This window comes from Diabrotica undecimpunctata, chromosome 6 (genome assembly GCF_040954645.1).
Source record: "Diabrotica undecimpunctata isolate CICGRU chromosome 6, icDiaUnde3, whole genome shotgun sequence".
NCBI lineage: Eukaryota > Metazoa > Arthropoda > Insecta > Coleoptera > Chrysomelidae > Diabrotica > Diabrotica undecimpunctata.
Genome location: NC_092808.1, coordinates 281,543 through 294,299, shown reverse-complemented (window position 1 = coordinate 294,299; position 12,757 = coordinate 281,543). Strand labels below are relative to the sequence as shown.

The 12,757-nt window shown below is 34.8% G+C and overlaps 1 protein-coding gene across 2 annotated transcripts in view; it reads left to right on the top strand.

Annotated features, from left to right (window-relative positions):
* Poxm (paired box pox-meso) overlaps window positions 1-9,755 on the top strand; it is a 55,799-nt gene extending 46,044 nt beyond the window's left edge. For both annotated transcript variants that reach the window (XM_072533947.1, XM_072533946.1), the window contains exons 2-3: window positions 1,343-1,593; window positions 8,320-9,755. In XM_072533947.1, the coding sequence (XP_072390048.1) occupies window positions 1,343-1,593; window positions 8,320-8,913 (845 nt within the window). In that variant the 3' untranslated portion in view covers window positions 8,914-9,755. The remainder of the gene's footprint in view (window positions 1-1,342; window positions 1,594-8,319) is intronic.
* The last annotated feature ends 3,002 nt before the right edge of the window (window positions 9,756-12,757 follow it).

The window sequence follows — 12,757 nt, the reverse complement described above, 5'->3', positions numbered from 1 at the left end:
TAGACAAAAAACACATCCCAGTATGTCAGAAAAGCTAATTGACAGAAAGTAAGTGGGAGACTGAAATGAAGTTAGCACAGATGTCATAGGATGTATGCCTATGATGGAATTAGCTTTTCTGTCAACATAGAATAGAAAGAAAAAGAAAACAAGATGTGCAAGTTGGGTATCGATGCGAAGAGATAAATGTAGAATTCAATACCTATAGCAAAATAAGATTCTATAGAATAGCAAAATCTACTGTTTTGTTTTTGGAAGCATAACTTTCTTATCACGGGCTACCGGCAGAGCGCATGAATCCCGCAAAAGCATCTTGATCATTTTGTTTATTCAATGTTAAATATGGTTTTCAGAATTAGTTAATGACTTTATTTTTACTACCGTTTAGGAGATTGGTGGACTCAAGATTGAAGAGATTTGAGCCTCGTAAGGAGTATTATTCATACAAAATGACTAAAACTGTAATAAACATAAGACTAGATGCAGGTTACTTATTTTATACAAAAATTAACACAACAAAATTCAAATAAAGAAACCTATGTATAATAAATTGAAAAATAGAAAGCTTTTGAGCTGGGTAAAAAAACAATTTGTTTTAAATATTTATTTAAGCGTCGAATACAATCATAAATTTAAGATTTCTTTACTGTCAGAATCTGAGCTACTCATATTACCAGTATCTATTATGATTGAACGTTAATCTCAACCATATTTTTTTCTAGGATGCACTTTTTAATAATTTCATGAGTTTGTCTCGCACACATTTCCCAAATTTCTGTGTTACATTGGTTTACTGCCTCTTTCCACATATTTATAGCAACATTATCAGAATATCAATCTCTACCAATATACTTATTGTAATATGACTTACAGTTTGCCGAAATTAATTCAATAGCGTTGAATTCTCAGTGATGGGAGAACCCGTTCACCAAAGATTCTTACTTAGATGAGTAGATGTGTTGTGGAAAGCAATTTTTAGATTCCTCATTTCTTTCTTTTCATCTTCCGTTTTGCCTTGCAATTTATAGAAGGCACAGATTTAAGCAAAAATCTGAAGTTTGGTTTCGTCAACTAAGAAACCTTCGGATTTCTACTTTGTGGTTTTAATTAAATGTCAATTTAGAGGTTAGAATAAATATATTCATAGACATATAATACAACTGGACTGATCGCTGCAATACATTACCATTCACCCAGTAGAGTTAGCACACCATGAATAAAACATACTGGAAAAGGTAATAATGAATTGTTTTGTAACAATGTCTTTTTTCTATTAACCTTGTCTATATAATACTTTTTAGGATTCAAGATAGTATAAAATACAAATTTTCATTATTTTCAGAAAACCAGGTCCAGCAATATGGAGAAGTGAACCAACTAGGTGGTGTATTCGTCAATGGTAGACCTCTTCCTAACGCTGTACGATTGCGGATAGTTGAATTGTCTCAAGTGGGTATTAGACCTTGTGATATCTCCCGACAGCTGAGAGTTTCTCATGGTTGTGTTTCCAAAATCTTGGCCAGGTACCACGAGACAGGATCCATACTGCCAGGTGCGATAGGAGGATCGAAACCTCGGGTGACAACGCCTAAAGTAAGTTATTTTATATAGTTTTTTATCCAAAAATTCGCGATACGTTTTCAACTTAATATGGATACATTTTTTAACGAGCAACCTTGGATTGTGGCTTTGTTTCGTTTGGCTAACTGAAACAATTCTTCATCTAGCTTTTTATGTTAGTTTCTCAACGTGTTTTGATCTTCCTTGCTGTTTGTTTAGTCAATTTTCCTTCATTAAAAACCCATTTAGTTCTAAAACTAAACTTTTTATTATGTATGGAGAGTTTCTCTGGAAGTTACACTAAGTTATTAAAAATAAAACATGCAGATCTAGAAATTTTCAAGACCACATTTTTATTTTCAACTAATAATACGGATAAATTTGAAAAATCTTTAGGTTTAAATTTCATATAACCGAAGATGTTCAGAATTTTGGCAACATCGCAAGAACTTTTCACCTTTTGAACCCTTCATGTTTGTCTGGACACCAGATTGTCAGACCGTCTTCGCCGAACTGAAAATCCAACTAATTACTGCGCCAATTTTAGCATGGCCAAGAAGAGGGCGGCTGTATCTGAAATTGATATGCGTCCATATGTGCACAAATACAAAATAACGAAGAAAACTGCATATTTTTCGGAGTGTTGTAAAACCCAGAGAAATTAATGAAATTAAACAAATTTGTAGTGAAAATTATTCATTAAACAACTCCCTATAATATTGCTCAGATGTCATTTTATTGTAAAATGGACAGAAAAAAGTTATAAGGCCTAAAAAAAATTTGTTCAAAAAATTTTAGTTATTTTTGTTTATAACCTATTTTTTTGGTATATTAATATCATAAGAGAGAAAATTTTGCCGTCAATATTTTCGACTGGTATGAAAGTTTGTTGGCTGGCAATTTTCGCGAATCAAATTTTGGCAGTTAAATCACGAGGCGTCAGTCGAGTGATTCTGTCAAAATTTCATAAACGAAAATTGCCAAAAGGCAACAAACTTGAATAAAACCAGAAGAAAAAGTGCTGTTGTATTCAATTCGGCCCATAAATTTTCAATTCCATACCAACACCATCAAATTCCTTTTGTAAAAGTGAATCTTGCAGTTTACGGCCTCATTGCCTCTCCAAGCAAATTCAAATGAGCAAAGGTAAAAAACCTTTTTTTGTGCTCTATCGGGGGTTTCCTCGTGGTAGCTTTGGATGATTTTTAATAGTCCTTCGGTGGATAATGGTTTTGAACTGATTTTTCTTTTTTCTTGAACACTTTGAAGCTGCCTCCGCTTGGTATCTCTGACCAATTCGATTTTTATACCGCACTTCGTAAAATATTTTTCTTGTGCCATTTTTGCCGTAGTATTTCACATTGACTTTACAGACGACTCTTTATAGTCTTCGCCATTGTCTTTTTCATGTTAAAGGCATAATCCTCGAGAATTTTTGTTAGTTCGAAGTTTTGAACTTCGAAAATTGGGTCCCAATAGAGCTTCTGGACCTCTGCGTGTTCAATGGGACATTTTCCGAAACCAATTTTTTGATTTCTTCACCTGACTGGCATCCAAATCTGAATTTTTCGTCTGGATTCATTATATCTGTCCAAAATTGATTACGCCTCAATGACGTTTGTCAAACTGACAACAATAAAATTACCAGACACCTTCGTGACAGATCTGTCATAATTTTGTCGTTGAGAAATCACAGAGAGGAAGGAGTTTTGTCAGTAGGAAACGTGGCGTTGCTATGACGTTTTATCAGTTAAAAATAGTCTAGTGAAATAGTTCATTTTACGATAAAAAGTAACAGGAATAAAGTTGTAGACAATTTAAGTTGCTACAAATAATATCTAATATAATTTTCTGCATGATTGCTAGTTTACGAGATACAGCGCGAAAACAACCCAATTAACCCTTTTTTCCAAGATGGCGGCCGGGGGACAAAGTTAGCAACCCCACAAACTTGAATTTATGCTTATTCTTTTCCCCCAACACATTAAAAAAAATTAAATTGTATCCTCTCAAAAATGCAACCCTAATGTAACATTCCAATGGACTATTAGAAAAGTGCGATATCATATTTTATTGAGAATAACATCACAGAACTCTTTCTAAAAGTCACGAAATGTATTTTTTTGTTGTGTCTTGTTCGTTGTTAGTTTTCTTTTTTGTTAGAAATTATTTTGTTTGAAAGAAAGTAGTTTTCTTGTTCGGAAATAAATTAAAGTGCCTTCTAGAGATGTTGGCGACCACATTGACCCATCTTATTCTATTCACAGCAGCTCGAAATAGATCAGTTGACCTTAGACCAGTCCACTTCTGCGTCCAGTCTACGTCTAGGGCCTCTAGTTTTTATTTCGTAGCTGTGATCCCAAGTATCCTTAATATTGCAGCCCAAGTAGCATATTTTTTCCACTCTTTCTAACGGTGTATCGCCTATTGTAATTTGGGCGTTTATGTTGGTGTTCTTACTAATAATCATTATTTTTGTTTCTTGCAATTTAGTTTTAGGCCGTATTTGTTACATGCTTCTACAACGTTATCCATCATCCCTCGGAGCCCTTGCGCACTATCTGCCAGTAACACGGTATCGTCTGCATATCTAATATTGTATATAAGTTGGCCATTTACAGCAATCCCATCTTCTGATTCGTCCAAGGCCTCTAAAGATGTTTTCAGAGTATATGTTAAATAATGCCGGTGACAATATGCAACCCTGTCTAACTACTTTTGCGACTGTGAAGATCTCGAACAGTACATTTTCTAATCGTACTGTTGCGTTTTGTTGGAGATATAAGTTTGAGATCTTATATCCTTACCATCGAGTCCTGATATTTTTAGGATATCGATTAGTTTCCCATGTGGGACTTTATCAAATGCCTTCTCGAAATCAATGAAACATGCATACACATCGCAGTTGACATCCCTGGCTGTCTGTATTAGAACTTGCAAACTAAAAAGTGCTTCCCTCGTTCCGAGTCCTGCTCTGAATCCAAATAGAACTTCACTCAGGTGTTCTTCTAATTTGGTGTATATGCGCGAGTGAATGATAATAAGTAGTACTTTAAGTACATGGCTCATCAAACCAATTAATCTATGTTCTTCACATTTTCTAGCGTTGGCTTTTTTAGGAAGTGGAATGAATAGTGATAGTAGCCAGTCTTCTGGTAAGTAACCAGTCTCGTAGATGTTGTTAAATAGCTTCATAAGAGCTGTGATTTGGTGTGCCTCTAATAGCTTTAAAATTTCACCATGCACCTCATCAGGACCTCGTGACTTCCCATCTTTAATCCGCTTGATGGTCATAGTTACTTCTTGGTTTGTTATTTCTGGGCTGTAGGGATTGTTTATTTCAGTCGGACTTCGTGATGCATCTTCGAATAATTCTTGCATATATTAAAGTAATTAAAATTTATTATATATTATTATAATATAATAATTAAAGTATAACAAATAATACTTTTTCAAGATCTTCAATGTAAACCATATCCAAATACAAACATTGATGTTTGATCTACTATATACTATATTTAATAGAAATTAATCGGAATTTTCATTGAAAATACGTTTACTTTGATGTTTCGATATTTATTTCCAAAATCGTTCCCAAAATATAAGTCAAAACGGTCAAAAAACTTATTTCTCGTACTTTTGTTGTGTTATTTATTATCACGGAGATTATTAAACAGATGTAACGAAGACGTATCACATAAACACATAAACACTATTCTCAAACAACTTTCCGTACGCAAATTTTTCAATTCACTTATTTCTCTGCGGAAGCTCATTCGAACTACCCGGTTTACGCTGTCACTTACTAAAAATTTATTATTTGTTAATATCTTTAGGGCATTCTCCACCTCATCTATTGTGGGCGTTTCCACATGTTCCTCATTTATAAAACTACTGTCGGTAGGTCGGCTTTCTAGTGTTTCACAAACATATTCCAAGAAAACCTTTCTTTTAGGCGCTTCCTTCATTTAGAGGTAACAATGTAACTATACGGGTCTAAGAAGATATTATTCGGGACAAAATTCATATTATTCTCACAATTTTTATGATTTTCTTCTTCCGAAAATAATATTGCGAATGGAAAACAGTTTAGACAAACTGTAGATTCCAGGGGCCTGGGGTGAAATTTGAAACGAAGCAATTTATAAAAAAATTGTGAAAACTCACCAATTTATAATGTAATTCAATTCTTTTACCAGTTTTCGCAAACTCGTCTATAACTTCCTTGTAAGAACGTGGATATTGTGATATTTCTTTAACCAGATTATTTTTAATTGCTAAAAGGGAAACATTAGAGAGTCGATTTTGTCCTGTCGAGTTTTGCAAGTAAGTCTATTCATTTTAGAGTTGAAAAACTACGTTCGACAGAGGCACTAGTAGCTAGAATGGTCAGTACTAACTCGCGATAATTTTACTGTCTCCGAATATGCTTTGTTCAAAGTTGTTTTTAAAAACATTAGTAACCCGCTGGCAATATTTTTTGTGTCAATGTCTTGAGTTTCGTATAAAGTTGTTACGTAATGTAACGTGTGTCCGAACGTAATGAAATCTAGTCAAAATATTGTCCATAAAGACGTATCAAAAATTTTATTTGTTTTTTCAGAAGAATGTGTTTTTTTTTAATGCAATAAAATTGCACAGCTCAAGAGAGTCTAGGTCATCAAAATTCTTAAACCTATTTTCCATTTGTTGGTATATTTGATCTAAAATGTGATAGTATAGTCGCCGGTAGCACGATTCAGCATCTCCAACATTCATCATCATCATTCTGAATTTACATCCCTGCGTGGGTCCTAGCCTTCTCAAGAATTTCTCTCTAGTCGTCCCTATCCATCGCCTTTCTTCGCCAAGCACGTATTCCCATATTTCTCATGTCTTCATCGATGTTATCAAGGAACCTGGTTCTGGGTCTTCCCCTTCTTCTCTGACCAATGGGTCAATCAAGGAGCGTTTTTCTAGCTGGGTCTCCACACTCCTTTGTCATTTACTGCTCCATAGATTTGCCTTAGGACTTTCCTTTCGAAACATCCTAATATGTTTTCATTATTTTGTGTAAGAGTCAAGTCTCTGAACCTATGTTAGGACTGGGCGTATTATTGTTTTGTAGAGTTTTATTTTTGTATTTCCCGATATAATTGTGGATTTAAGGAGGAGATTGGGCTCAAAATAGCATCTGTTGGCCGTGCAAATTCTGCGGTAGTATTATTTTCAGTGTTAAGGAGCGCTCCCAGGTATACAAATTCGTTCACTGCTTAGGTGTTTGCACACCGAGTGTGTAAACACCTAAACATTGTATTACCACCTTCGTTATTGGCCCCTTTAAACTATACGAATATGATACGATAAAGAGAGACAGTACGAAAGTATTTGACAGCCCTACAGATAAATAACTACCGGTAACTTGAATATTAATTATGCTGTTAGTTGTGCTACCCAATTATCCTTGGTCAATATGTTCGAATCGTGTGGTTTCACAATGCACGTTATTTTTCCTACGAGAATTACTAAAACAACATCTACCATAATTGATTATATTGTCTCAAATTTCTCACCCCTTGATGTACGCTCTACAATTATTAATGCAGGACTATCTGATCATGAAGCGGTATATACCACTAACTTAAAAATCGATGGAATTTTTTTTCTTTTTGCTGATGATACCAGTATTATCTGGAGGAACTCTAATATTGCATCCCTTCATGCAATTATCACTTCTGATCTACTTAAAATAAAAACCTGGTCCGATTCTAATTTACTCTCTTTTAACGTGGATAAGACAATAGCAATATCCTATAAAGGAGCTCTTCAACCCTTGTTTCTTAATAACAGCCAGACAAGTATCGTTGATTCTGTAAAATTTCTTGGTATTTTTATAGACAGCAACCTTAAATGGTCCCTTCATATCGATGTGCTAAGTTAGAAACTAGCCTCAGCCTGCTATGTAATAAGATCTGTTTCGAAGGAAATCAATTTAGCATCTTCCAAAATAACATACTTTTCTTTGTACGAATTTTATCTTCGATATGGCATTCCTTTTTGATGTTCTAGTACAGCTGCCCAATCTGATGTTATTTTTAAATTACAAAAAAGAGCAATACGGTATCTTTTTGGCCTCAGTAGAATAACAAATTGCAGAAGCTACTTAAAAAATCACGGGATTTGAACTCTTCCCTCTTTATATATTCTAGAAACTGTTTGCTTAATTCGTAAACACCTAGATGTTTTTCCAGCAAGACCTAATCATGATTACTGTACCAGAAATTCAAGCTTGCCGATCCCATCCACTGAGTTAGTAAAGAAATCTATATTATATTCGACAAAAAATTATACAACCATCTCCCTTTGCAACGTAAATCTACAACTTCTTTCCTTAAGTTTCGTAAATTGACAAAAGCCTATCTATCTATTTATTATGCCTATTTTATTATGTTTTATTTTGTGATATTGAACGATTTATGTAATTTTAGTAAATTTTAATTGTTATTGGTATTTTTGTGACTTTTTGTAAGCTTTTCCTATAAAATTGTACAATTTTCAGTGACAATAAAGCATATTTCTATTCTATTCTAATAGTTTTTTTAACACATATCTATCATAAAAAAGTGTAAAGACGTGTTTCATAATTACCTACTCTTCATTAAAATTAATATTCATGTACATATTTTTTCCATTAGTTTCTGCTTGTTACAGATATTGTAACCAATGTCTTGGAAAAAGAGTAATAACATTTGCCATAATTCAATTCTCTTTTTGTTACAGGTAGTGGCCTACATAAAGAAACTAAAACAAAAAGACCCGGGCATCTTCGCTTGGGAAATCAGAGACCGCCTGCTCTCCGACGGAGTCTGCGACAAATACAACGTGCCTTCAGTTAGTTCAATAAGTAGGATACTAAGGAATAAAATAGGTTCTCTAGTTCACACCCAGCCGTACAATCACCCGTCCTACACATCAATGTATCCTACATATCCATACCCGCAACAAAAACTCTCCCCTCCGCCCACACAAAGGCACAACACCCTCCATTGCTGGCCGAGTTCTCATTCGGTCACCGATATCCTCGCCGGGGTCCAAGCGGCTAGTTGTTATAGACGATCTCACAATAATTCATCACCCACTCCGTTACCGAACTTACTGACGGGAGTACAAACTGGTTATAGAGGGTCCCACGGGAATCCCCCAGCTTCTTCACTGTCTGACGTACTAACGTCGGGAACACCTCCGAGAGGTGTGGATCATTTCTCGCAAAACTACAATTATTATATGTATTTTCAGTCAGGCAATACATCGACAGCGATGCATATGGTGAATGGTGGTATGGGAACGATGCCTCTGGCTGGGTCTCAAATCTAGTACCAAACGCCACACTGGAGCGACGTTGAGCAAGTTTTGATTCAAGACAAACGAGTGTTTCCACAAAAGTTCATTTTAACGATTTAGCGTCATTTTATACCAGTTACGGGTCACTTTTATGGGTGTTCTGGGATTTTCTTTTTCTATTTTTTTTTTCTCACTACTTAGAACGATCTTCCGAAAGTTTGTACACAAAATGCTACATAGCCGATTTTAAAATGAACTACTTTGGAGATATCAATTTGGTTCGTTTAGTATCGAAACCGCAAAAAATGCCTGCGTGACGTTATCAAAATGTGGCGCACCAGTAGGATTACCTGAGAATACTCACTCGTCCTGAATGTATATAATGTATAGAAGTTTCGTGATAGTATTGAGTACTTACATTGAGAAACAAAATTCTTTTTAATATAAGGCACGTTCAAAAAGTGAGAATTTAATATATTTGAGTGAAATTTACATTTTTCTATATAAACTCCATTTGTTACTCCGTTTGTCACAGTCTGCGTGACCGGAAAATGCTGTCCACCTTCAAAACTCCATACTATGCGTGGAAAGTGCTCTTTAGAAGAATATGTGTCTTACAAACTACTTATATTCGGTACTGTTTTTGTGGTTTTTTATCAACGTTACATTAATTTATACAATGTGCCTTTGGAGCGTTCCTACCTTACACATTTCGTCCCAAAAAAAACTAAAAAATTGTTGTAATTTAAGATGAAGTGCCTAATTTTGATATTCCACATACTGTTTTGTAAAATAAATACACTTATTGTTTTCTAATTTTAAGAAAGTGACTTGTCGTTTTACTATTTATGAATATAAAAAATAAAAAAATCTATATCCGATTTTTGGTGTATTTTTATATAGAAATAATAATTAGAGAATATAAAATAGACGGAAGACATGGAGAACTTATTATGACAAACAGGTAAGACGTTTTTTCTTTTGGTAGTTTTATACTTTTAACATTACTGGTACATTAGAATAACAAAGCAGTAATTTCAAAACAGTTTCTAACTATTCCAGCTTTTCTATAGCTCTCCTGTGTGTTCAAACATTTAAGGATAATCTCAAAACATATAATGCTCTTTCAGGGTCTACTAAAATAGTTCAAGCTTTTCCAGAGTTTCCTAAAGAATTCCAAGCTAATCCTTAAGACACCTAAAAAATTCCAGCCCCTTACTTGTTCTGTGAAAAATTCCGAATAAATCCCCAAATAATCCAGACTACTCTGGAAAGGTCCAGGACGATCATTAAATGTTTCGTTTTACCCTAAAATCTTTCAGAACTGCTTATAATTTCAGGCAGTCCTCAGAGCTTCATAAACTATTTTGAGCAGCTTCAAGATACTCTGCATCTCTCCAGAGATCCTTATAACTTTTCAAGCGGTTGTTACGTCTTCCAGAGACCTTTAATACATCTTAAAATCTTCCTGAACCGTCTAGCACATTCACGGCACTCCTCAAAATTTCATAAAATATTCTACACTGCTCCAAATTTCTCCAGAGATCCTTATAACTTTTCAAGCTGATCTGAAGTCTTCAAAAAGCTTAAAAAATTCCGGACTCCCCTGTACTCCTCAGTATTCCTTAAAATATTATAATTAGCTATGAAGAGTATTCTGAAACTTTCTAAGTTGCTCCAAAATCATCCAGACCTCACAAAAGATTTGCAAATTTCTTAGTTTCCCCTGAAAAATTTCTACTACTCTGGAGAGGTCCATGACCGTCACTAAATGTTTTATTTTACCCTAAAATCTTCTAGAACCGCCTAGTAGATGCTAGACAGTCCTCATAACTTCATAAAATATTCTACGTTTCTCCAAGACATTTCTGGAAAGCCCTTATAACTTTTCCAGCTACTCTGAAGTCTTCCAGAAACTTTTAAAATATTGCAAACTCCTCTTTAGTCCTCAGAACTCCTTAAAATACTTCAATTATCTCTTAGGGGTCTTCTGAAACTTTCCAAGTTGCTCTAAAATCATGCAGAACTCAATAAAGAATTCCCTACTGCACCAAATTTCGTCGGTGTCCTTGAAAAAATTTCGATACTGTCCCCAAAAATTCCAGACCACTCGGAAAAGGTCCAGGACGATCAGTAGATATATTTCGCTTTACTCTGCAATATTCTGAGCTGCTACAAATTTCTCCAAAGTCCTATAATCTTTCTGAGACCCTTAAAACATTACAGACACTCCTCTAGTTCTCAGAACTCATTAAAATATTTGAATTAGCTTTGAAGAGTCTTCCGAAGCTTTCCAAGTGGTTTTTAAATTATCCAGAGCTCACTAAGGATTTCCAGCCTTCTCCAAATTTATTGGTTTCACCTGAAAAAGACACCCCCACATATCCCGTACTACCCTATAAAGATCCAGGACAATCACTAAATATTTCATTTTGCTCTAAAACATTCCACAACCGCCTAGAATATTCTAGACAGTCCTCAGAACTTTATAAAATATTTTAAACTGCTCCAAAGTTCTCCAGAGACCCTTATAACTTTTCGAGCTGTTCTGAACCCTTCCTGACACTTAAAACATTCCAGAAGTTCTGCACCACTCTGCAAACGTCCAGGGCGATCACTAGATATATTTCACTTTACTCTGCAATATTCTAAGCCGCTTAAAATTTAAAAAAGTCCTATAACCTTTCGAGCTACACTGAAGTCTTCCATAGATCCCTAAAATATATCATTCTGCTCTGAAATGTTCCTTAAAGCTCTCATAAATGATAAAAATAACCTTATTTTCAATCGAAATACCTTGAACTTTCCAGAGAATCTTGTGAGTCCCCTAAAACGTTCCAAACTGTTAAAATCTTCCTGTAAACTCCCAAAAATTTCTGAGCGCTCCTTAAATAATTCACCGTTTTTCATACTGGACACTGCACTAAAGTCCGTAAAACACACTAAAATACTCCAAGCTACTATTTAGCTTACTGAAAACACCCAAACCAATCGCAATTGCTAGAAATTGCCCCAAGATATCTGAAAACTTAAGAAAAATCCCTATGCCGCATCGAATATTTCCAGGACTTCCTAAACCAGTCCAGACTTTCCCGAAGTCTTCAGAGCTGCTTAAAAGCTGCTCAGAGCCACCTACAATGTATTAGCAGTATTTTCAAACTGCTCTGTATACCACCGCTACCCCTTTAAAGAGTCCAAAACTGTCTTGAGAAATACCAGACTACGTCCCAGACCCATTTAAAATATACCAAACTGTATTGAACCCACTAAAATCTTATAATTTATATCAAAATCCTTTTAAGTTTTCCAAACCTTCTAACTTGCTCTAAAATTTTCAAGGTAGTCTGAAACATTTTGAGAAAACCCCTAAACATTTTATTCCATTTTGAACTTTTCCAGAGCCTTCTAAATTATTCTAAACAGCATAGATGTCCTCAAAATTTCTTAAAACGTTCCAAACTGCTCTGAGCTTCCTAGAATACTCCAACTTCCTCGATAGTCCAGACTTCCTAAAACGTTCCAAACTGCTCTAAAATTCTTTTGAGCTTCCTAAAACACTCCAATTCCTGTACACTCTCATAATATTCCAGGCCACATTTCAGCACACGTAAGTAAATGTTTTATTATGATCTGAAGTTTTTCAGGAATCCTTAAAACATACCACGGACTCCCTACAATCTTTCAAAATTTTCTAAAGTTACACAGACTCTCCTTCAATATTTTAAACTACTTTAAAGTGTTTGAAAGCCCTTAAAACATTTGATTTTTGTTTAATACCTTCCAAATCTCCTATAAAATTCCGAATTTCTCTGAAATTCTCCTCCGTCACATGAAACATTCCTATCTAGATATATTTATAGTTAATCCGTAAATTCTT